The 26,655-nt window shown below is 37.3% G+C and overlaps 3 protein-coding genes across 3 annotated transcripts; all 3 read left to right on the top strand.

Moving 5' to 3' along the window:
- The first annotated feature begins 5,641 nt into the window (after window positions 1-5,641).
- nppal (natriuretic peptide A-like) lies at window positions 5,642-6,640 on the top strand. The gene is made up of 2 exons (XM_067394025.1): window positions 5,642-5,828; window positions 5,909-6,640. The coding sequence occupies exons 1-2, from the start codon at window positions 5,745-5,747 to the stop codon at window positions 6,209-6,211; spliced, it is 387 nt and encodes a 128-aa protein (XP_067250126.1). The 5' UTR covers window positions 5,642-5,744; the 3' UTR covers window positions 6,212-6,640.
- Window positions 6,641-15,051: 8,411 nt separating this feature from the next.
- On the top strand, window positions 15,052-16,120 carry nppb (natriuretic peptide B). Its single transcript, XM_067394024.1, has 3 exons — window positions 15,052-15,214; window positions 15,302-15,560; window positions 15,736-16,120. The coding sequence occupies exons 1-3, from the start codon at window positions 15,110-15,112 to the stop codon at window positions 15,750-15,752; spliced, it is 381 nt and encodes a 126-aa protein (XP_067250125.1). The 5' UTR covers window positions 15,052-15,109; the 3' UTR covers window positions 15,753-16,120.
- Window positions 16,121-18,438: 2,318 nt separating this feature from the next.
- Window positions 18,439-20,725, top strand: nppa (natriuretic peptide A). The gene is made up of 2 exons (XM_067394022.1): window positions 18,439-18,622; window positions 19,346-20,725. Exons 1-2 carry the CDS (start codon window positions 18,509-18,511, stop codon window positions 19,649-19,651), a joined length of 420 nt encoding a protein of 139 aa, XP_067250123.1. The 5' UTR covers window positions 18,439-18,508; the 3' UTR covers window positions 19,652-20,725.
- The last annotated feature ends 5,930 nt before the right edge of the window (window positions 20,726-26,655 follow it).

Raw genomic sequence — 26,655 nt, 5'->3', positions numbered from 1 at the left:
CAAATTATACGTTTGGTGGAATTGGTGGATGTTCCCTTTATCATGCGCCGTGGTATCGCATCAAATCATTCACAAGTATAAATATGAAGCTATTGTGAACGTAGTTGATTTTTAATTAATATTTCATGTCGATATACAATGCTTACATACTTAAAACTAATCATGGAATTGATATCTTTGTAAAACTGTCGACTTTATAGAACAGTGGCAAGGAATAGTAATATTACAGAGCTCTGAGAGCCCCCAAGTGGTCGGGAGCATTTCCGTTGTGTTGTGGCTTTATTCCGTTGTGTTGTGGCTTGATTCCTTTGTGTTGTGGCTTTATTTCGTTGTGTTGTGGCTTTATTTCATTGTGTTGTGGCTTTATTTTGTTGTGTGTTGAACTTATGTTTGCTTTTTTAATTTTATTGTGTTGTGCACTACTGGGCCACCGTACATTAGTGAATGTTTTATTGTGATAACCATATTCATCCACACAGTCACGCAGAAACGAAGCACAACAAAACAAAACAAATGTTCTCCCACAAAATGCATGCAGTTTTGTTTTTTAACTGCTAGAGGGCAAAAAGTTACATAGTGTACCTTTAAGTGTGAGAGCACATATGAAAAGTACTGTCTATCCTTAAGAGTTAACAATTTGAGGTATCATTCATGCTCTTAGCACAAACATTACAAAATTATTGTTAGAAGTGTGACACTTCACATTTGAAGGCATTTTGTTTAAATGATTGTTTCTTAATAGTTTGATTCTTCACGTGGCTTCCTCCTGGCTACCAGGCTACCATCTGCATTATTATGGTGGTTGTCAATATGTGTGTAAGGTACATAACAGATCTTAGTAGCAGTGTGTGTTGTTGGATATACTGGATTCTTGTTTGTTTGTTTGTTTTTGTTTTTTGTAAAAACAACAGGATTTTTTTTTTTTTACAGTGGAGAAGTGAATGGGGCCAATCCATAAACATTAAAATGCTAAATGTTTTATACAGCAACTAAGCAATATTAGCATAAACATGGTCTCAGTGTGGAAATGGGATGAGTCAAAATTATTTTATGTGCTAAGAAAAATGCTGTCAGTGAAGTTTAACTTAGAATATTCATTTAAATTAGGTAAGCCACTTTTATGAACAGTGATCACAAACATGAAGCCTGTGAGCAGCTAAATCCGGTAAAAATGTTTGAGTCTCATGGCAAGATCAAGGGAGGGCGAGAAACTTTAAGATAAATGTACCTCCTTCTAACATGGCCGCTGGCTATTCAGTTTTGGTCTGAACACCAAGAGAGGCCTGGCTCAAACCAATAAAGCCCTGAGGCTGGTTTCCACCCAGCATGAGGAGGACAGGTGGCAAAGTCTTGACTGATGATCTCTTGCAAGCTTTCCACTGGAGCACAGTATGAAGGCAAACAGGGACTGATTAGCATTTTAGCGGCCATCGGCATCTAAAGCAGCTATTAGGAAAACAGGTCGGAGGCCATCTGGAAGATATCGTTCCCTCTACAAGTCTAATGACATATGGCTATAAAAATTTTAAACACTAATTGTTGTGTTGAAATGGCTGATGTTGAAATGAAAAGTTTTTAAAATATCTAAATACTGAATTATCATGATTTGCTGAGTGCCAATTGTTTTATTTGTAACACATTTGTTATACATCATGAATATGATCTCTTTAGCAAATAACTGACATTTGGAACAGACTGCAGTGCAGCCTGTCATTAAAATCTTAATTAGCCCCATCGGCTTCTCATCAGGGAAAGAGCAGTGCTCAGTGAACTGTGCTTGAAGTTAAAAGCTTCCCAAATGAAATATGGGAGAATATAATAAACGCAGCCAACAGACAATATGATTGTAATGAGAGACAAAGATGGGTTAAAGCTGAACTGTGTAATTTTGGAGCCACTGGCGTCACCAAAAGCAAAACAGTAACTGTTTTCAAATAGGTTTCCTAAACACTTCTCCTGTCTGCCATTGGTCACATAGTCTCACCTAAGCTCTCACCATTGGCTGAGACAATGTTGCTATGCCAGGCCCAAACACACAGTGCAATGTTTTGATAGCACCACAAAGTCACATTGTTTACACTTTTTGAGGAAAAATAAACCTCCAAAAGGCTTACTTGAAGTTGTCTCTACAAGGAATGGGAGAACGTATTTTAGCATTGATTGAAAAATTATGTATTTCATTGCTTTCTATTGTGTATTGTATGTTTTTGTGATTGCAGTTATGTTTATTACAAATATTTCATTTCGTTTGTGTTTCAAACATCTACCAAATACAGGTGGTCACAAAGTCAGCCAGCCGTATCGGAAAAATCATCTGAAGACTTCTATCGTGTGGTTCTTTGTAATGTTTGAAGCTTTTTGAAAACATATTTCTACAGTCATCTTTATGTGTATAGAAACTTCTGACCTTTTGCATAACCACTACATCAAAATCCTACTGCTTGCTATGCAAGGGACCTCTTTTGAGAAACCTTTCCCAGACTGAGAGTTAACCACACACTGCCTGCCTGAAAACCTGGAAACTAAATTGACATAAAAAGGCTATTCAAAACTGAAGGCAGCACTTTTTTTTTTTTTTATTAAAGGAACAGTTCACCCAAAAAATGAAAATTATCCCATAATTTGCTTTCCCTCAATCCATCCTATAGTGTATATGACTTTCTTTTTTTTTTTTTTCAGCTGAACAGCTTAGTTACTTTAAATAATGTCCTGGGTCTTCCCAGCTTTGTAATGACATTTAGAGGGATAGTTCACCCAAACATGATAATTTTTCCATGATTTACTCACCCTCAAGGCATCCTAGGTTTATATAGGCCTTTTTTAACCCCCTGGAGTCATATGGATTAATTTCTTTATGGATGGATACCTTTTTTTTTTTTTTTTTGTCTTCAGAATTTGGGGTACCATTCTTAAAGGGATAGTTCACCCAAAAATGAAAATTTGATGTTTATCTGCTTACCCCCAGTGCATCCAAGATGTAGGTGACTTTTTTTCTTCAGTCGAACGCAAATTATGATTTTTAACTGCAACCGCTGCCGTCTGTCAGTCAAATAATAGAAGTAGATGGGAACTTCAACTATAACAGTAAATAAAACTTGCTTAGACAAATCAAAATTAAAACCTGCAGCTCGTGACGACACATTAATGTCCTAAGACACGAAACGATCGGTTTGTGCGAGAAACCGAACATTATTTATATCATTTTTACCTCTAATACACCACTATGTCCAACTTCATTCAGCTTCCTGTTAGTGAGATCAAAAAACGCGTTCTGATGACGGAAGTGATGTCTCGCCCATATACTTCAATGAGCGCGAGACATCACTTCCGTTGTCAGAGCCGGAAGCTGAACGAAGTTGGACATAGTGGTGTATTAGAGGTAAAAAATGATATAAATACTGTTCGGTTTCTCGCACAAACCAATCATTTCGTGTCTTAGGACATCAATGTGTCGTCACGAGCCGCAGGGTTTAATTTGGATTTGTCTATGGAAGTTTTTTTGACTCTTATTGTTCAAGTTCCCAATCACTGCTATTATTTGACTGACAGACGGCAGCGGTTGCAGTTAAAAATCATAATTTGCGTTCGACTGAAGAAAAAAAGTAATCTTCATCTTGGATGCCCTGGGGGTAAGCAGATAAACATCAAATTTTCATTTTTGGGTGAACTATCCCTTTAACCAACTTTGGAGGACTAAGGATATTTTTACATATATCTCTGATTGTGTTCATCTGAAAGAAGATAGTCACATACATCTAGGATGGCTTGAAGATGAGTAAATCATGGAATAGTTTTCATTTTTAGGTGAACTATCCCTTTAATAGTGCCCGAGTTTTTGAAGCTCCAAAAGGCACATCCATCCATCATAAAAGATATCCATATGGCTCCAGTGGGTTAATAAATGCCTTCCGAAGTGATGCGATGGGGTTTTGTAAGAAAAATATCCATATTTAAAGCTGTATAAACTATAATCAATGGCTTCCGGCAACAGTCGTACAACGAGTTTTGGCAAAAGGGTGACCTCTGATCTGACTTAGTACATAGCTCCTCTTACATCGAAATCCTCTGACATTTTTCTTTAAAACTTCTCGTTTTAGACTTCTAATTCGTGACTGGCGTTTTGCTCGATCCTCTGAGCTTCTGTGCTTGTCAATTGTCATTTCACCCAAAAATGAAAATTCTGTCATTTATTACTCACCCTCATGTCGTTAGACCACACCCGTAAGACCTTCGTTAATCTTCGGAACAGAAATTAAGATCTTTTAGTTAAAATCCGATGGCTCCGTGAGGCCTGCATAGCTAGCAATGACGTTTCCTCTCTCAAGATCCATTAATGTACTAAAAACATATTTAGATCGCCAAAAAAAACAAAATAACGACTTATTTAGTGATGGCCAATTTCAAAACACTGCTTCATTTAGCTTCGGAGCATAATGAATCAGCATGTCGAATCAGTTGTTCGGAGCGCCAAAGTCACGTGATTTCAGCAGCTTGGCGGTTTGACACGCGATCCGAAACATGATTCGATATGCTGATTCATTATGCTCCGAAGCTTCCTGAAGCAGTGTTTTGAAATCGGCCATCACTATATAAGTCGTTATTTTGTTTTGTTGGTGCACCAAAAATATTCTCGTCGCTTTATAATATTAATATTGAACCACTGTACTCACATGAACTGATTTAAATATGTTTTTAGTACATAATCTTGAGAGAGGTAATGTCATTGCTCCCTGTGCAGGCCTCACGGAGCCATCGGATTTCAACAAAAATATCTTAATTTGTGTTCCGAAGATTAACGAAGGTCTTACGGGTGTAGAACGGCGTGACGGTGAGTAATAATAATGACATTATTTTCATTTTTGGGTGAACTAACCCTTTAAGCTTTTTTTCCCTAACGTCATACGTCCTGTACATCATGCATCAGATCAGAGGTCACCTTTCCACCAGCACTCGACTATCTTGTGAACGAGCATATCGCCGTTGACGGAATTAAATCATAAGTTTATTTAAAAAATTACATTTTAAACTTAAAATTTTAAAATTTCAGCACCACAAAACAACACAAACAGGACTGTGGAATGTTATACGGGTAAATGAAGGATACATCTATGCTGCCTTCAAAGCCTTCATTTACTCTCTGCTAAGGCAGTGTTTTTCAGCTGTCATGAAACAGACTCATCTTTGCATGTTGTGTTCGTAAAGTCAGAATGCGGTTAGCTATAGCCAGTTCAGTGATTTTTTTGCTTGTCTAATTTTAAGAACATAAATAGGCAATTGCAAATGAAAATATCAAGACCAAACACATGGCAGCTTCTATACAGGTAAAATGCCATTACTTATTTCTTGCCAATTTGTGTAAGCCTTGAAGTAAACGCACAAAGTATTGGATAAAAAGACTGATCTGCGTAGAGCTTTCTGTATGGAAACAATGGGATGAGATGGGCAAGTGCGCCTATGGAGTGTGACAAGACACGAGATGATGCTCTGCACTTGACATACAATGCATTGTCAATTTGAAGGAGGCTCCTGCACGTCACCATTTAATGATCGGTCAACGAGGTGGGATCTTGATAAAAATGAAGAGCCCTCCCCGTAGGGTCTGCTGGATTTCCCTGGGTGACCGTGACGAAATCAGCGAAATAAAAGAGCCCACCTGGACACGGTGCTTGGGTACGAGCGAAGAGTAAACAGAGCTGCGCACAGATACCGCTGCGAGTGCTGCTCTCCAGAATACTTCAACAACAATGATCGCCAACATCTCTATTTTCTGCGTGTCTTCACTTCTACTTTTAAACTTGGTCGGTGCCAAACCAGTTTCCAGTTTACAGGTGAGTCTTTCAGTCTTAGCTCACTAGTCTTTTATTGAACATTTATTAGACCCTCGCTAATCATTTACTTTTAATGGCAGAGTCTTAAGCAGTTGTTAGATGAAGAAGTCAACACGCCGTTTGTGGAGTCAGATGAGTCGGTGTTGGAGCAGAAAGATGCGAGAGCGGAGAAGAGCGCATTGGACGAGCGAGCGGAGCAACTGTGGGAATCAGACGCGCGCAACTCGGCGCTGGCGGGAAAAGACGGAGCGTTCGAGCGTCTCCTAGGTGACTTACTGTCCACATCCAAGCGCTCGTGGAGTCGATTCAAGAAAGGCGGACTGAGGAGCTGCTTTGGGGTCAGACTCGAAAGAATCGGGTCTTTTAGCGGGCTCGGGTGTTGAGTAAAGGTATGTTAGGAGACGTTAGGTCATCTTGACGAGATTTAAACATGGGGAATTGTTCAAACGCGTATTAGAAATAAAATAAGTCATGTCTTATTACTTCATGTCATGTCACTTCTTGCAGGTTGGGACTTCACTTGACACACTTGGGCACATATTCGATAAAAAAAAAAAAGAAAGGAAAAAAAAGTGCTGACTGCAAGTTTACTGTAGATTTGTGTTCAAGTGATGCTGTATGTGTTGGTCATTATTTATTAAAGATTTAGACATGTAAATAGTTTGTATTTGAAGATTCCATGACTGCTGCTTTGTACTGTTGCATCTGTTTATTTATTTATTTATTTATTTTTATTTTGTTATTTATGTCCTCTCTAAATCCACTCGTGTTAAAGATAATGTATATTGCTGCAAAATAAATATTTTGCATAAGATGTGTGTCAATGTGGTCTAAAACTACACAGTAAATTTGACAATGAGCTTAGAATGTAAATTAGGCTACTGCGTATGTTCATGTCTTAGTTGCTTCGTTTTTTGACATCGATTTTTGACAAAGAAATCTGTTTTATTTAGCTGTTGCATGACTAAAACATTTAGGTTACATGATAAACCTTTTTACAGTGTATGCTAGAACTAGTCTACTTTATTGTGATCACTTGGATCATTTATTGACAAAATCAAATAAATAAATATCTAGTAATAATTTAGGCATGACCAAAAAACGTACCCAGAGAGACAAAATTTTAGCTATATGCAGAAAAAAGTAAATGAGACTAGCTAATACATAATCTGCTACTGACTAAAATACAAAGACTTTATTAAATTTGATCTACTTTTGTAATGAAACTTGACCTTATTATAATAATTCTTATTATATTTTAAGTGTTGAAGCATATATAGGCTGTTTTTAAGTAACTGTTGTGAAACTCCACAATGGAAAACTTAATGATAAACAGACCACAGAACAAGCTGAAAACTTAAAACAGACGATTTGAGCACAAAATAACTGAAATGTTTCCCTGAGAGAAGCAACTTCTATAACTGGTAAAAATTGGTGATTGGTAATGCAAGCATTCATTCATAAACCTAACCATGTTTCTATCAATCTGTTTTCCTTTATTTGTTATAAACTTCAAATAAAATGAAACATTTGGAAGTGAAGGCTGAGACTTTTAAATCAGCATTGATATTAAATATATTGTAGGCATACAGGGGTTGGATGATGAAACTGAAACATTGACTATTGTTGGAGGTTTCACGCCTATATGTGCGCGGCCTGTTGGCAATTCTTCACTAATTTTACATTCCATCAGATTCCATCAGAGTGTGAAGACTGAATTAGCAGAGCAATAGCACAGCTGTAAATAAAATATTACAATCCACACAAACATATCAGAGTTCAAAAGAGGACAAATGTGAGCATCTCGATGGCTCATCTGTGACCAGGACAGCAAGTCTTTCTGGTGTATAGAGAGCCATGGCATCCAGGGTAATGTCAGCATACCACCGCTTAGGATGAACCGCATCCAACAGGAGTAACTGTCAATGCAAGGGAAGCTGGCTGAGAGGGATGTCCAGGTACTTACCCAGATGGTATCCAAAAAACATAAAATCACAGCTGCCCAACTCACTGCAGAATTAAATGCGCACCTCGATTTTCCTGTTTCGTTGGGAGCTCCACAGACTCAATATTCATGGTCAGGCTGCTATAGCCAAACCTTTGGCCACTCGTGCCAATTCCAAATGTCGATTTCAATGGTGTCAACATTGCACATCTTGGGCTATGGACAATGTGAACCATGTACTGTTCTCTGATGAGTACAGAGTGAAGCACAGGGGTGGATCACTGATGGTTTGGGCTGCAAAATCATGCTACTCTGAGCCATTCTGGAGGACCATGTGCACCTAATGGTTTAAACATTGTACCCTGAATGGGATGCCATGTATCAGCATGATAATGCACAAATACACACAGCAAAACTGTGTGTATTGGTTATGTGACAGAATGGTTTGAAGAACATGACCTGCACAGTCACCACATCAAAATATTTTTGAGCCACTTTGTGGTATTTTGGTGGAGCAAGTCAGAAAACGTTTTCCTCCACTATCATTATGTGACCTGGCCACTGTTCCATTGAAGAGGAATGTCTCAAAATCCCTCTGGCCACTGTGAAGGACTTGTATCTGTCATTCCCAAGACGAGCAAATGCTGTTTTGGCCGCAAAAGGAGGCCTTACACCATACTAATAAATTATTGAGGTCTAACACCAGGTGTTTCAGTTTCATTGTCAAATATATGCCTTTGCATATCGCTACATTAGCCTACACATAGTAAATTCCTCACTAAGCCATTACTGTATACTTATACAAACACGTCTGACCAACATATATTTTACTACTGACTTCATGATGGCTTTTATTGCTTGTTACTGTATAAAACAAATTACACCCAGCTGTCTTTTATAAACATTATTTAAGATATGCTTTCCTCCCCTATCTGAAATCCCACAGTCTTAATGAGATCTTTCTAGTAGACAATACTTCCACATAGCAATAGCTGGTCCAAATGTGCAGGTATCTAAAAATAATTATTAAAAAAATAAAATAAATAAATAAATAAATAAAAAAGGGTTCCACTTTATATTAGGTGGCCTTAAAGGATTAGTTCACTTTCAAATGAAAATGACCCCAAGCTTTACTCACCCCCAAGCCATCCTAGGTGTATATGACTTTCTTCTTTCTGATGAACACAGTCGGAGAAATATTAATAAATATCCTGACGCATCCAAGCTTTATAATCTAAGCAGTAAGGATTACCAAAAGAGTATGAGCTGAAGAAAGTGTCTCCATCCATCATAAACATAATCCTTAAGGCTCTGGAGGGTTAATAAAGGCCTTCTGAAGCAAAGTGATGTGTTTGTGTAATATATATATATATATATATATATATATATATATATATATATATATATATATATATATATACATATTTGACAAGTTATGAAGTAAAATATCTAGCTTCCGCCAGATTGCCTTACGAAGAAAGTGTAAAACTCTTGCAGTTCAAAAAGAATATGCTACATCCTACGCGTTCCCTATTCAACTTACGAAAAAAGTTTAATTGACGCGAAGCCATTTTACATTTTCTTCGTAACTTGAATAAGGAAGGCAGTCTGGTGGAAGCTATATATATTTTACTTCATAACTTGTTAAATATAGATTTTTTTTTTTACACAAACGAATTGTTTTGCTTCAGGAGGCCTTTATTAACCCCCCGGAGCCATGTGGAATGCGTTTATGATGGATGGATGTGGATGGAAGCACTTTCTTCAGCTCATACTCATTTGATAACGCTTACTGCGATTATAAAGCTCGGATGCGTCAGGATATTTATTAATATTTCTCTGACTGTGTGCATCAGAAAGAAGAAACTCATACACACCTACACTGTAAAAAATGATTTTATGGTGAAGTAAAAACTACATCAAAAAACAAATGTAATTTTTACATGAAAAAGTTAGTTCAGGCAAGAATTATTAGTACTCAATTTAAGCTTGTAGAAATTAAAGCATAAATCAACACAACAAAATTAAGTAAAACTACTCAACTTTTCTGATACTGGTGTTCCCATTATGCACTGGGCCTTGAATAATTAATAAGTTTGATTTTTCGCTGTTTTCCAGCTGTTTTCACACTGTTTTATCATTGCTTTTGTGGTTTTATTTAATTAGATGTTTTTAAGTAAAGCACACACTTTCAAAGCATGGTTTAATTCAGTGTTATATTGTTTGAGTAAAATGTACACATTCAGTCAAGTCAAGTCACCTTTATTTATATAGCACTTTTTACAATGTAGATTGTGTCAAAGCAGCTTTACATTGATAACTGGTACATTATTTTGGCTGCACAGCAGCTCTTAAAGAATAGTGACAATGCAGGCAGATCAAAGCACTGTTGAATATGAAATGTCAAGTGTCCCCAACTAAGCAAGCCAAAGGCGACAGCGGCAAGGAACCCAAACTCCAACAGGTGACATCAGGTTGCAAATAGGTGTTAAAATGTAGAAAAAAAATCTTGGGAGAAACCAGGCTTAGTCGGGGGGCCAGTTCTCCTCTGGCGAACAGTGCTTTGTTACGATTCAGGTTGCTATCATAAGTCCGATAGGTTCGCAACATTCAAAGTATTTATTTCAGTTCCATCCAGTTGAGGATTGTATTCATCACGCCGATATGGACGGTTGTTGAGGAGCTGTGCCACTGGTTGTCATGTCGATGAGGCCTTCACAGTGGATGATCGTGTTGACTCAACCTCTGCTGATACTTCAGGGCTGCGTTGTGGTCGTGTCAAGGCGCCATTCTTCTTCTGCTGTAACGAGTACATCTGGTGTTATAGGAAGTGTTCCCGGTTCTGGCTCACCTAATTTATGCAGCCTAATAATCCTTTAACAGATTTGAAAATATAAATTGATAATGTGTTGTGTATGCCAGGTTAAAGAGATGCGTTTTTAGTCTAGATTTAAACTGACAGAGTGTCTGCTTCCCGAACAATGCTAGGAAGATTGTTCCAGAGTTTAGGTGCCAAATTGGAGAAGGATCTACCGCCTGCGGTTGATTTTAATATTCTAGGTATTATCAGCTGGCCTGAATTCTGAGACCACAATAGACGTGAAGGACTATAATGCATTAAGAGCTCGCTCAGGTACTGGGGAGCTAAACCATTCCATCAACCTTTTACTGGCCAAGTTAAATTTACTTTTTTTCCTTTGTTAATTTTACTTATCTTAGTTAAGTAGAGTTACTTAATTTGAAATTTACTTAAACATGCATGCAAAAACTTGGGAAAGAAAAATTAAGTACATTTTATTTATTGTTACAGTGTAGGTGTTACATACGCTCCCAGGAAGACGAAGACGAATAAAGAAATCCAACAGGGTTTATTTACAGGACTTAAAGGTACTCCAAAAACGTAACAGTGTGCTTACAAAACAGGTTCACACAAACAATAACGGACAACCAAAGGGTGAAAAGGCAGGAACTTAAATACAAGGTTAATGAGGGAACTAATGATGAGCACCTGTGATGAATCAGTGAATTACTATGACAACTAAAAGGTGGCGGGAAAACAGAACCAATGAAGACATGTGACATGAAAACAAAAGTAGAAGTCCATGAAACTAAGCTAAACATAAAAGAACTGTGACATTACGCCCCCTCTCGGAAAGGCGCGTCCTTGCGCCATAACAGAGGAGTAGAGGGAGTGATGGTGGGGGCTTGGCAGGGGGGCGAGGAGAAGGATCAGGGCTGGAGAGAGGAGCAGACAGAGAGAAGGTTGAGGCAGATGACATAAACCATGGAGGAGTAGATGGAGGCAACAGCCATGGAGGAGAAGTGTAGAGAGCCCAGATGGTGCAGACCCAGAGCCCGACCAGAATGACAGCCCACGGTGGAGTAGATGGAGGGAAAAGCCACTGTGTCAACATGGCCATAGACATCCTGGTGGCGATCGACGGAACTTTCACCTTAGTTTGGCAAGCCCACGACGTAGCCGGAAAGCCGAGGGAGTGATGGGATGCTGAAACCCAGGGTGGCCATGACGGAGCCAAAGCGACGCCCCTCCGAGGAGACGGTAGGGATCCGGAAGCCAGAGGTTGAACTGGGGTGACCGAGGGCGGAGGTGATGCCTCAGGGAAGGTGGAGCTTGCCGGAGCCAAAGGGGTGGAGGTCCAGAGGGCAACTGATGGACCGTAAGTCCGAGGCGGAGGTGTAGCGAGGTCTGACCTGGGTAGAGCCGACGATCCGAGGGAACCCCGTGAAGCCGAATGGCTGATGGTCACTGCCGGAAACGAGTGTGGAAGGAGCGTCGGTGTAGGAGTCAGGACAACCGGTTGAGGTGGACCAGCACGGTCAGAGGCTGTAGGCGGAGCCAAGGGTTCAACACACCCATGAGGAAGTAGTTCCTGGCAGGTCCGCTGAGTGTCCACGCCACTGAGAGGAGGTGATGGAGATGCAGCGGGACTGATAGGGAACACTGACGACTGGGTGGTAGGTGAGGCTGAAGACAGAGGGACAGATGGGAGAACAGAACAAAACCCAACAAAAAACAAAGCAGTTCTGATAGCTGTTTCAAGAGGTGGAGAGAGAGGGAGGCTGGGTGGGGTTAACAAAACTGATGATGATGAGATACATACGGGGTGGATCAAGGGAAACATAAACTGACTCTCACCACACTCGCGAAAATTGTCCAATAAGTCCAGCCGGTGCTCTCTCTCAGTGGCGGGAGAGTGGGTGGAACTCATATTCATGCCCTCATATTCCACGAGTATTCCCCAGGTACCGGAACATGACGTCGGCTCACACCCCTGATCAGACACTTTGATAAGCTTCGGCTCCGGGTTGATGGTGTGCTTTTTCCTCCTTTCCTGAGGTACTGGCTCACCTATCACGGCAGGCAGAAGCATACAGTCTGCGGGGGGCTCTGGCGTACAGTCCGTCGATTGGGGTGGGGACGGGTTGGGCTCTGGGTCGGGCTGCGTAACGTCTGCTGGGTAGGACTGGACATTGATATTACTGTCAACATCCGCTTCGTCCACTGTGAATGTGGATCCATTCACCCACAGTGCTGAACGGATGTAGTCCTTTAGGGTCCAGCACGGATCTCCATGGGGCATGACGAAGCAAATGTTGTCGTCCAGTCCACACCGGAAACCCTCCATCAAGCAGACGTCGTCGCAGCTGGCAAGGTGGCAAGTGTTGAGAAACTCCTCTATGTATTCCTCCAGGTTTCGGCCATTCTGAAAAATAAAAATCGTTGCTCCACTCAACATTATGTTGTCCCACATTGGGGCAACATTTATAGACGCAATGTCCATAATCACTGTTTTGGTCCGGTATTCTGTTACATACGCTCCCAGGAAGACGAAGACGAATAAAGAAATCCAACAGGGTTTATTTACAGGACTTAAAGGTACTCCAAAAACGTAACAGTGTGCTTACAAAACAGGTTCACACAAACAATACCGGACAACCAAAGGGTGAAAAGGCAGGAACTTAAATACAAGGTCAATGAGGGAACTAATGATGAGCACCTGTAATGAATTGGCGGGAAAACAGAACAAAGGGAGACATGTGACATGAAAACAAAACTAGAAGTCCATGAAACTAAGCTAAACATAACAGAACTGTGACAGTAGGATGGCTTAAGGTTGAGTAAAGCTTGGGGTAATTTTCATTTGAAAGTGAACTAATCCTTTAACTACAATCCTACTTACATTTAAATTAATCTTTGATACAATGCACTTATTGTGTACACACATACATGGTTTTACATTGTACTTATATTTTAAAACTATCTGTATATTATTACATGTAATTAATTTATGTAATTACATTTACAAATACACTGTTGACCCATCCCTTACACCTTAACCCAACCTTAAACCTACCCATAAACCTGGCCCTAGCCTTACCCGTAATAGCAGCAAAAGTGTTTTGCAATACAATATGAACACACTAATTGAAATTGTACTTATTTTTGATCTAACATAGTTGTTAAGGCCACCTAATATAAAGTGGGACCAAAAAAAGTAATTTAAAACGTTAACCCGCACTGTAAAAAATGACTGTGATTTTAACTGTAAAAGACTGTAAAAATGCTGCGGTGAAAAACTGCAATAGATCTAACGGTACATTTAATGTAATTTTATGGTAAAACAGCGTTAAATACACAGTTTTTGGAAGTAAAAAATAATTCATTGCAAAATTTACAGTGAAAAAACTTAAATTGACATTCCCACAGTTCCCTGCGTGACACTTCACATTTGATATATTTTCGTTGAAATAACTCTGTTTTTTCTTAGTTTTTGTTACATCTAATGTTGTTAAAAAATAATGTTTATTGCATTTTTAAAATTTCATCAATGTTACCATGATGGTGTTTAGTGTGTGTGTGAATGACACTGTGTGCACCTTCTATATGTTAGTGTTGTCCTTCTCAGCCTGTGGAAAATCTGCTTGTGATGAACTTATGTGACTCTTATCACAACTGTGTTTGGTGACTGTCAGTGTATTATAAAGGTACTAAACAGATATTAGTACTTCATTAGGTTGGTAAATTAACATTATATCAGTTAATGAAATACGTTATTTTACTGTAAATTTAACAGATTTTTTTTACGTTGATACTGTATTTTTTACGGTAAAGTTCTGGCAACCACAGCTGCCGGTTTTTTACCGTAAATTTTACTGGGATTTTTTTTACAGTGCGATCTCGTGAGAAAACTATTTTACGAACTGGCAATTTCTTATGAAATCATACGATTTGATTCATACATAATCGTACGATAAGCTTCATCCTTATACCTAACCCTCGGTGCATGGAGCGCGAGCATATCACAAAATTTTGATTGAAATCGTATTGATTTGAGTGTAAAGTTGCTTATTGTTCACAATGTATTAGCTGCAACTTTTAATGTATTTTCACTTCTAATGTATTGTAGTTAAAGGATTAAGGATCTACATTAACTGCTCATTGTAGCATAGGCGAACAGTGTTTGTTAATGACATATTAATTAAGTTAAATAAAGTGTTATCATAAAAACTTCATGTACTGTAACTTGCTTTATAGTGCCATGCAAGACACTTGATGTAAATGATTTCAGGGAAGAGAGTATCATGTAATCATTAAAGAGTTTCCGTCAATGGTGTGGCACATTTGGACTCGTCTATAAGCTTTAAAGGACTCATTTCCGACAGCGGCCGTTATCAGACTGAGGTGTCGGAATGCAGCAGCCATTCTTCAAATTACTGTGTCAAACTTTTAGGTATAAAAGAGCTTGAGGCTCTACTGAGTGTATACAGACAACGACACAGAGAAGACAGAAGAACAGCAAAAAGATCAGGAAACATGAAATCGCTTGACATTTCTCTAGTCGGCCTTCTCTTACTCTTCAGCGTTCACCTCACGGGCGCATTCCCGCTGCAAAACACGGAGGACATCGATGTCTTAAAGGTAAGACCAAAATGAGAGGGGAAAAACTTGCTTATTAATGCTCGCACAATAGGGCAATGAATAATGAGCCACGTGCGGCCCTTTCAGCTTCTTCTACAGCGACTTGAAGAGCCCATTCCTGCTTCTTCTCAAGACCGGATACTGTCGAAAGTAAAAGAAGAGGCGGCAAATCTTGAAGAAACCCTCGTTGAACCTCATCCTAAGACTGACATGAGAGACTATCTGTCTGCTCGGGACTTGAGGACAGTCCGACAGGACTCCAAGCGATACTCCGGGTGTTTCGGGAGCAAACTGGACAGAATCGGTTCCATGTCGTCTCTGGGATGTAACACTGTCAGGCGGTCAGGTAACGACGTCATTTCTATAGAGTACAGCTAAAGTTAATAGGAATATAGCGTACTTTATAATAAAAATGAAAGAGCTGCTTTTTCTCAACCCCTTAATATATTGAGTCAATTTGACGTACTTACCTGTGGTTTACTAATTTACACATTTCTCTATTTTTCTCTCTCTCTTTTCAGGTCCTAAGAAGTCTTAATGATCAGAAACTTCTACACTGTAAACATTGAAACTGTGCAATTGTTATTTTACTTGATCTGACCTTACAATGACTTTTGTTGGTGTAACCTAATGTATTCAGGTTGATTCAGTCATACTAAATAATGATGTTGACTTGAAAAAAAAAAATGTTACCATTTGAAGCACATTTTTAGGTTACCCGACAAAATATTGTTTAATGTTATTATCTGCGACAGACTCCAACAATTGTTCTTAACTATATTTATTTAGATATTTATTAAATTATTTAAATAGTGGAGTTATATATTTATATGCATCTTTAATTTAATTGTCAGTTAAATCAGTTGTACATGTCCTCTTTAATATACAATAAATGTTTACACATGCCTTTTATCTTTTATTCTCTCTTTTTTTTTTTTTCAAGTTTTAAATCATATGTGATGAGGTTATAATGAACTCTGGTCTGCTTCCTTTAATAGGCTGTAATTATAATAATAAATGTTTTATAAAGTGCCTTTCCCAAACTCAAGGTGACTGTACAGGAAAATGTTTATAAGTACTATAGTTATAAATATAAAAAGGATAAATGATAATGTTCTTGCACTTTTTGCCTGATGACAACAACATGGTTCCAGTGATCAAACTGTCCGGAGTCCATCCTCAGGGCATCATTATCAATGCAACCTGTTTCAGCACCACGGAGAGCAACATCACTTCACATTACTCAAGGGAACTCAAGGTCACAATCCTGACTATGACTATAAGTTAGGCCTATGTTGTCACAAGGTTTGGCAGAGAAAATTAGAACAATAGTCTTGCAGCTAAAGTTGTTAATAAACATGGGAAAACTGAATGATTTAATTGATCCAATTAACTGAACTAAAATGCCGGGTCGGGGCAAGTTGTCATGTTTTATATATAGCAAATCATTAATTACAATTTCTGGTGGCCAAAACAGTTTGATATTTTCTACATTGCATTTTTTTTTTTTTTTCCTGAATTGTTTGCGTTTCATAATTGTTTTAAATTTCAAATACAGATACATTATGGAAGATGGCTTGTTTTACTTTAGATAGTATTTACACTGTAAAATTTATCAAATTTTTTTTCTTTTGTCAAATCAACTTAGATAATTAATGTGTTTCAGATAATATAATCGCCTTCATCAACTCAAAATCTTTAATTTCAGTGAACTCAAAATTTTAAGGCAACCAGGTAACTTACTTTTTAAAGTTAAACCAACAATTCTTTTTACACTGTATATATTATATTATATTATATTATATTATATTATATTATATTATATTATATTATATTATATTATATTATATTATATTATTATATTATATTATATTATATTATATATTTCAGGGTATTGAACAGTCTCTGTTTCCTTTATCTGCCACTCCATATGATCTCATAACCATTATTCTGAAACATTTCAGATTACCTGTATGGCACTGAAAAAACTATCACTCTAGGTTTTAGATTGTCATCTGTATTAAAATGTGTCTATTAACCAGTTTAGTTTAGTTCACACAAACATGCACAGGGGTAAAAGTTCTGGTGCATTTTTATTTAGAGGAAAGCAGGGCACAACCTAACACTTTCTGTCTTTTTTATTTTTTCCCCCACATTAATTTCACACATGTCTAGTACAATTATGTGGTTTTGTTTCATTAATACAGTGTATACATTTTTTTGTATATGCTCCAAAGGAATGGAAGTGAAATGTGACCATATGACAGCTTAAAATGTTACCTGATATAATCAAAAAAATATATAAGAAAAAAATATATTTTGTAAAAATTTACAAATATTTTTGTAAAAGTATATAATATTGGCACCTTTTAATAATTAAAAATAAAATAATTTTTAAGTTTGACAACAAACACTACAAAACACAGCTATGCAGCATAGTTCAAAACATAATAAAAATAATTAATAATTTCTGAACATTGACCTTCAGTCTTTATTCACCTCTTTCTAACATCATAAAACAAAGCAGTGTTACAACATGCCCCACCTGCACAACTGGGATTTAAACCATACTAGTGTCTTCTGCTGGTTAGATAAGCATTAAATAACTATCTAAACTGCCAGATTGGAAATTAAACTAATATTAGATGTGTCTAGTTTTATATAAACACTAAAAATTGAAATGAAAAATTAATTTCAGAGAAAAATTTACTTTTGATAAGGTCAAATGAATTTTGGCGCATTTTGTTCTGTATATAGTGTTGATATGGCAACTAGTAAATATACTAAGTTTTGTCATGCTGGCATGTGTGGAAACTTTTAAACCATGTGAGTTACAGTTAGCCCCACGTTAGGTCATGCCCCACTCACCCCTACTGTTTTTCCATAAAGTCATCTTTTCAGTCAACATCATTGGGCTATATATAGACCATCATCTGCTTTAACCCCCTATGGTATACTTAGTTGTCTTTTGTATCAGTTCTGAGGTGATGCCGGAACCATGTGAGACACTCGTGTAGCGGATGCATTCCCGATGATGCCTGAGGTCACTGTTTGTGTCTGAGTTACCGGACCCACCACGGATCAGGAGTTCTCCAGCAAGGCACCTCACACTGCACCAAACAGCCACTTAAAAGGAAATCTAGTCCAGGAGCGTTATCAGAGATGAGGTGTCGGAATGCACTTCACACAGTTTACAAAGGATGAGCGACTGACAGTCAACTGTCCATATATAACAGTGAAGCAGGCAGACGGCCAGTTCAGAGGGAAAGAAACAACATCCAGAGGAACCCAGAGATGATCAGAGGACTAATTCTTACAGGACTACTGGTCCTGGTTTGGCACCAGATGGATGTACAAGCGCATACGTTGAGCAGACACAGTTCTTCCACCAACATGGCCAAGCTGAAGGTATTTCTGCTTTGAATCCCTTTTCTTAAAAATCAAGAGTACTTGCTGTTAAAATATGTTGGATCTGTTTACCTATCAAGGCCTTGAATTGAATGAGATTTATTGTGAGGCAAGAAACTCTTTAATGGTATCTATGGTTCCAAGAAGAACCTTTAACACCCATGGAACCTTTCCGTTTCACAAAAAGTTCTTTAAAGTAAAAAAAGCTTCTTTAGATTATTAAAATGTTCTAAGAATGTTCTCTATTTAAATTGTCCCCTTTTTAGACATTCTAACTACATGTCAGATAACTCTCATTAGCGTATTAATAGACTGTTATAGACTGTTATAGTAGGTTCGGGTTGGTAGATTAAGTTGACATGTAGTTGCAAAGTTACTCATAGTCAGTAGAATGTCTGTTGGGGAGCATCAAAATAAAGTGTTAGCAGATATTAAGAAGACCATCTACTAATACTCTAATGAGATTTAGTTGACATGCAGTTATAGTTAGTAAAATGTCTGAAGTGGACCATCGAAATAAAGTGCTACCAAGAACTGTAGACTCAAAGGTTCTTTGAGGAACCCAAAATGGTTATTTGGCATCACTGCAAAAATCACCTTTTGGGACCTTTATTTTTTAAGAGTGTATATTATCAGTTTAAGCATGCAAAGAATACTAAAGTTATACAGATTTCAACGAAAAGGCTATTACTCAATTCATTTTACACTTTGCTGCTCTACCAGAGCTTGTTGCAGCAGTTTGAGGAGGCCCTGACCGAAGAAGAAGCTTCCGAGAGAGCCGTAGATTATGAAGACAGCAAAACCGTGCTGGAGCAGAGCCCCGCTTCCACATTCTGGGACAGAGACAGAGAGGAAGAAGCACCTCCAGCGGAGGACACCAACTCCCCAGATGGATTTGAGACACAGAGAAATCGTCTTATTGATCTTCTCATGTCAACCCGGAGCAAAAGCCTTTCTGGGTGTTTTGGGGGAAGGCTGGATCGCATAGGGTCATCCAGCTCCCTTGGGTGCAACTCTAAAAAAGGTTAGCTACGATAAGCGAATACAGTGACGTTAAAATTACAGTATATTTTTATGGTATATAAATTATTTTACATGTGGATAGTTGTGGATCCATGAACTTTTTTTCATTCAAAATTAGTATTTTAGATTAAAATTTGCATATATTTAAAAAGCGGAAAGTACTTCTAAATCTAAGGTCCTGTAACTGTCACTTATCACCTTAGATAATTAATGTGGTTCAGATTACATTATATTTTGAGTTTCTGTTAATTAAACCAATCGCATTCATTGTATTAACTCAAATGTTTAATTTCAATGAACTCAAAATTTTAAGGCAACCAGGTAACTTACTTTTTTAAGTTAAACCAACAGTTCTTTTTTACAGTGTTACTTGTATGTATATATGGGTAACACCTGTGAAAAATTAAAACGGAAAAGTTCATATTAACACAGTGACCTTCTGACCTTTCTTAGAATGCAGTCTCTCATATAAATATCAGCTCATAAAACTGCATTAGTAATTATAGTTAACACCTGTAGAAGGAGTAGAAAACAGGGAAATGAAAGCAATGTTACAAAATGTATGGTAAACTGAAACTGTATGAAAAATGTTTAAATCTTAAGTTGTTTAAACATGAAAACTAATGTAAAATGTGGAAATTAAACAAGATTTTGTAACAAAACCCTTCCATATTGTGCAATCCCTGTTTTGTCATCTGCTTTATATTATCTCATGGTTCAGATTTGTTTGATATATTTATTATTATGTACAAGTAATTGAGTGCTAATAGGAATGTTAAAATACATACAGTATATGACTTAATTATGTGCATTATTAATGCTTTACTTGATCTGCATTCATTTATGAGGTTTATGAGATTTTAATACTCCTGCTGGTGTTCAGTTCTGCTGGGCTTTATCTAAATAGCACTTCTGTTATTCTTTTTGTGTGTCACGTATTTCTACAGCTGAAACTGTACTTAGAAATAAAATGTAAAACACCTGACATTTTTGTTTCAAGAATAGTATGTTTGGATGCCAGGCTTTGAGGTCTTTGAGGTGTAGTGTTGAATGATAATAAAATCCTGGTTTTAAATCATTGTTTAATGGTGAGAGCTCAATAACTCAACATAAAAACATGGAAAATCACCATCTACCCCTTTTTCGCATTCATAAGGAATCTAGGTTGTGATACATTTAACACCCACACCAACTCTTCTAATGGCCAATATCAGTCTCATTACAGCACACATCAGTAGTACACTATAATGAGTTGAACAGCTGCAGGTGGTTATTACTCCTGAGCTTATCAACACCTGCCCTAAGCCCTAAAAAACTACAGCCATGTCAGCCTTAATCCTATTACACAAGCTCGGCGGGGTCTCTCCTGATTGCATGAATAATGCCTCCGTTTCAGACTGCTGCTGCAGTGGACGGCTCTCATTAGAAACTTCAGATATCCAAGGCGATGAGTGTGTCTCATACTAACAGACTGTCAGAGATGGATTTCTCTGCTTTAGTGTGAATCCACTTAGATAGCACTGACAAGAGAAAGAGCGAGACCTTCATATCCTCCAATTAGACGAGCAGTCTGCAAGAGCGCTCCTCTGGGAACTCTCGTGTCAAACCTGAAGGTGAGGATTGGTGTTAGCCAGCAGGTTAATCCACTACACTGAGAGATAAAGTGGCAGATACGATGTATGACCATAGGCAAAATGTACTCCAGGTGGCGGAAAATCCTTTTTATACTTTCATATGCACTTACTGGGTAGACCAAGACAGGATTTTTCACCCACTGAGAGAGTATATATATGGTCAGTTCAGGTAAACTGAGATGACTGTCAAAAAGTGACTCAGTGTATCTGAATTTCACCATATGCTGTAGTTTCTTCAACTTGTGGTTCCGTTGACTTTTCTATAAAACACTTTTCACACTTCACTAGTTTATTGCATTTGTCCACTAACAATATCAATGGATACTGATACATATGGATTCATAACAATTATGTTAATGACAGTGATGGAAATGACATTATTTATTTTTTTTTTTTTTTTTTCGGAAGAAAATATCATGGTTAGAATTTTATGTCTTGCAGATAATAATAATAATAATAATAAGGTAACACATTATAATAAGGTTACATTAGTTAATATTAACTAAGAATGAACAATACTACAATTCTACAACATTTTTTAATCTTAGTTAATTTCAACATTTACTTTATTAAAATCAAAATTTGCGTTTGTTAACATTAGGTAATGCACTTTGAACTAACATGAACAAACAATAAACAATGTACACTAACTTTTGAAAAATGTTTTGTGGTAAAATTGTTGATGGAAATGATGCCACAAATGCAAGACAGTAATGCTTGAAAAAAAATAATAATAATATATTTAAGGCTTTTTGTTTAACATTTTGTTTAGATCATCATATAAACTTATAATAGGCTAATTCATATTTTTAGAATGGTTTGGTTTTCATAGTTTAAGATTAAACGTCTGTCTGGTATGATTAAATCTGTACATAGTAAAAAATAAAGTCTTTGTGTGTGTGTGTGTGTGTTATTTATATATATATATATATATATATATATATATATATATATATATATATATATATATATATATATATATATATATTATATACATAAACACACACACACACACAAAGACTTTATTTAACTAACTATATATATATATATATATATATATATATATATATATATATATATATAAAATTTAGTTAGTTAGTTAGTTAGTTAGTTAGTTAATTGACTTAAATATATTTATTATTATTATTATTATTATTTATACATGAGTTTCAAAGGATAGTGAAGGGGAAGAGCCAAGAAGTGCAGCATACAGAAACTTCTTCGATACTGTTTGCAAAGCATCTCTTGAGATAATTTTTAATCTAGACAAAGAAGCTGCTATATTATAAGATTATGATTTAGTGATATCGGCACTTATGAACTAGAATGACATCACAGATAGAGTCTGAGTCTTGTCAAGAAAAGTCTGTGTCAGTGACATATCAAAAACCATCTTTGTTAAAGATTGGAAAACTGTAATACATTCGAAAATGTACACTGGTCCACGGACATGTTGCCTTCCTCCTTCATGCATCCTTAGTTCAAAGCCACAGATGTGAACTGGAATGAAAACAAAATGACAACATCCTAATTTGCCATTGAGGAAAGCCACAATTAGCTCATTTTATGAGCCTTGTTTCCTTGGTGGAAATTGGATCTGTACTGAAATAGTCCATGTCCGACACATCAGCCTACATTAGGAGGTTTGATGCATGTGTCAGAGCATGTTTAACTCCACGCACTCGGCCGTGAAGAACTTAATGAATCAGGCACTGAGCTCTACTGTGAATATGACTGATGGAGAAGCAGGTGCAGGGACTCTTTATTCACGACAAAGTGCTCATTCCTGTATTCAGGTTACTCATCATATAGCCTACAGTGCCCTCCACAAATATTGGAACCCTTGGTAAATATGAGCAAAGGCGGCTGTGATTTACAATTTTTTAGCACACTAGCATGATCATGAAATTGTCCAGCCATAACTTCCTGTTCCACAGGAGTATAAATTGTAAACACAAAGGCCAAATTCCCTTAATCATTCATCACAATGGGTAAAACCAAAGAATACAGTTCTGATGTGCAGCAAAAGATTGTTGAGCTTCACAAAATATAAAGTGGCTGTAAGAAAAAACTAAAGCATTGAAAATCCCCACTTCCACTATCAGGGCAATAATTAAGAAGTTCCAAACAACTAAAGATGTTACAAATCTGCATGTAAGAGGACATGTATTTAAATCGCCCTAATGCGCGGTGAGGAGGAAAGTTTGAGTGGCCAAAGACTCTCCGAGGATCACAGCAGGAGAATTACAGAGATTAGTTGAGTCTTGAGTCTCAGAAAGCCTAAAAAAAAAAAAAAAAAAAGATCAAACAGCACCTACATCACCACTACATCAAGTTGTTCGGGAGGGTTTCAAGAAAAATCCTCTGCTGTATCCTCTGCAGTCTGGCTGCATGTTTGGTTCTCAAACTGTGGTTCCCTTGTGGTTTATGATCACCAGTCTCTCGTAGATATGATGCTGTTTCTCTTGTGAAGCACTTTGGTGCTTTTCAGTCTTGTGGCTGTTTTAAATGTGCTATATATATATAAGGTAAACTTGAAGCTTGTTCTCATCCAGAAACAATCTCCAGCATATTCAGTTGTCAGACAAGACTGGAACTTCAAACAGGACCAGCTTCTATGATCAGATGAAACAAAAAAAAAGAGCTTTTTGGCAGCAAACCCACCAGATGGGTTTGGTGCACACATGGATAAAAAGTACCCCATGCCCACGGTTAAATATACTGCTGGATCTTTAATTTTTCTGCTGGAGGTCTTGGACATCTTGTTCAGATATATGGTATCATAGATTCTATCAAATACCAACAGATAAAAAATCAAAACCTGACCGCTCCTGCTAGAAATCTTATAATGGGCCGTGGTTGGATCTTTCATCAGGACAATGATCCAAAACAAACATCAAAATCAACACAAAAATGTGTCACTGAGCACAAAATGAAGCTTCTGCAATGGTCATCTCAGTCCTCTGACCTGAACCCTAAAGAAAATGAGTGGAGTGAACTGAAGGGAAGAAGTGCCAACATGGAGCTGGGAATCTGAAGGATCTGGAGAGATACTGTATGAAGGAATGGTCTCTGATCTCTTGTCAGGTGTTCTCCAAACTCATCAGGCATTTTAGGTGAAGACTCAGAGCTGTTATCTTGGGAAAAGGACGTTGCAATGATTGGGTGCCAATAATTGTGGCCAACGTGAACAAGAGAAAAACATTTATCTCATCATGAGCTTTTCACCCCATTTTCAATTGTTTTACTTAAATGAAAGGTTAGAATTGTGATTTTTTTTTTAATGAAAGATCAAAAGGATAAATGCAGGTTTATTTTCACAGCTGCCTTTGCTCATATTTACCAAGGGTGCCAATATTAGTGGAGGGAACTGTATGTCTTCATACTGGATAAAACAAAACCCACAATGTATATAGATGGAAATCATATGATGTATTGCTATCACAATGAAGTGAATTTCAATATGTTGCTTTGAGCAGATGTTGACATGCCTATATGTTTCTTCAATTTTATCTCTAATGGAAATATTTTAAAGAAATATGCATACTTTTTACTAATAGTTAATTTATAGTCAACCTTTGTCACTCCTCAATATCACTTTCATAGTAGGCTATTATTCATTAAACTAAACAAAAAGTAATTTCCTTAAAGGTACAATATGTAAAATTTTTGCAGTAAAATATCCAAAAACCACTAGGCTAGTGTTATATATTTTGTCCAGCTGATTACAAACAATATCTCTAATGTTTTCAACTACTTGTAAATCATGAGAAAATTCCCATTCTAAACAGTGACACGGGGCAGTGCAGTCGCCTGTCAATGACGTCAGTTACCTTTGTTACCGCCTTTACTGACGTAGAAACCACATGACAACAGTGCCGTGGACAAATGCGGAAGTAGAGTCTAGCGTCCAGAAAACCACTAGCTTGCTTCAAGCAGTTCCTTATTTACTTCTTGCACGTTTTATGGTGGATTGTGTTACTTATTTATGGAACATAATTACTGTTTACCATCTGCCGCTGGTTCTGTCGACAAGGACAGCTCCCGTAAACTCATGACCGGAAAAGCGGAAGCGACGCCGATGACTGTGTCATAATAAAAGTCCCGCTGCTCGTGAGGCGTGTGTTGATCAATCGCTCCAGCTCCTCGTTCAGCTCCCGCAACACTCGGTCTTGCTCTGCTTCATACTACAGTAACGTTAATAATCGCATCCACGAACATGAGTTCTTCCAGACTCCAATCCCTATTATTTTGCACCGAGATGGAGACCACATGTCCCAAATTTCCGCTCTAAAACTTGGCGTCTTCTACGCCTTTGTTTTGAATAGGCTTCTAGCGACCTCTAGCGGGAAAAAATATCACAAATTGTACCTTTAATGCCATCATCCTCCAGAAAGTAACAGTGTTGCATTAGTGGTCAATTGAAAATATATTAAAATAGAAAAGTTATTTTATATTGCAATATTTCACAATATTACTTTTTTTTTTACTGTATTTTCCATTAAATAAATGCAGCCTTGGTGAGAATAAGAGACATGCTTACATAAACATAAAAAAATCAGTAACACTTTACAATACCTACTTTAGTTAACATAAACTAACAATGAACAATACTTCTACAGCATTTATTCATCTTAATGTTAATTTCAACATTTACTAGTACATTATTAAAATCAAATGTTGTATCATTAACATTAGTTAATGCACCGTGAACTAACATGAACAAACAATGAACAGCTGGATTTTTATAACTAACATTAACAAAGATGAATATATACTGTAATAGATGTATTGGTAATTGTTAGTTCATGTTAGTACATACATAGTATTAAATACATATTTCTGTCATGAAGCTTTAGATGGCACAGGCTGATGGGTCTTAATGCAAGCTGATGATAATTACAGCGTTAACTGCTGGCACAAGCTGATTGGTCCATGTCACATCTGCAGCCAATGAGCTTGTTGCTCACACATTTAAATGGCTGGATACAAGTTTGCAGCATGCTTCAGAGTTCCTCTAAAACCCTCCACCTTCCCCAGCTCCACCTGTATAGATATGCTATGGGTTACTGATATATGCTATTTGTGCAGCAGCAGTATGTCTTTCTCGCGGCAGCGTATCGGTGTATGCATTGGCATTAGCAAGTTCCTGTACTTGCTCTGCAGCAGCAGCAATAATCTACAACAACAGCTATAATCTGCAGCAGCAGCAGCAGCATAGCGAATCTATTTGGCCAAGACCAAATACATTAAAGGATCAGTCCACTTTCAAATAAAAATTTCCAAATAATTTACTCACCCCCATGTCATCCAAGATGTCCATGTCCTTCTTTCTTCAGTCGAAAAGAAATTAAGTTTTTTGATGAAAACATTCCA

Source organism: Chanodichthys erythropterus, chromosome 9 (assembly GCF_024489055.1).
Source record: "Chanodichthys erythropterus isolate Z2021 chromosome 9, ASM2448905v1, whole genome shotgun sequence".
NCBI lineage: Eukaryota > Metazoa > Chordata > Actinopteri > Cypriniformes > Xenocyprididae > Chanodichthys > Chanodichthys erythropterus.
This window is presented reverse-complemented; position numbering and strand designations above follow the sequence as displayed.

What these genes read in the sequence shown, in the direction of transcription:
- nppal (XM_067394025.1), top strand. Translation starts at nt 5,745, where the DNA reads ATGATCGCCAACATCTCTATTTTCTGCGTGTCTTCACTTCTACTTTTA. An exon ending in AACCAGTTTCCAGTTTACAG is followed by an intron (nt 5,829 to 5,908) that starts GTGAGTCTTTCA and finishes TTTTAATGGCAG; the next exon opens with AGTCTTAAGCAGTTGTTAGA.
- nppb (XM_067394024.1), top strand. Translation starts at nt 15,110, where the DNA reads ATGAAATCGCTTGACATTTCTCTAGTCGGCCTTCTCTTACTCTTCAGC. An exon ending in AGGACATCGATGTCTTAAAG is followed by an intron (nt 15,215 to 15,301) that starts GTAAGACCAAAA and finishes CGGCCCTTTCAG; the next exon opens with CTTCTTCTACAGCGACTTGA.
- nppa (XM_067394022.1), top strand. Translation starts at nt 18,509, where the DNA reads ATGATCAGAGGACTAATTCTTACAGGACTACTGGTCCTGGTTTGGCAC. An exon ending in CCAACATGGCCAAGCTGAAG is followed by an intron (nt 18,623 to 19,345) that starts GTATTTCTGCTT and finishes CTGCTCTACCAG; the next exon opens with AGCTTGTTGCAGCAGTTTGA.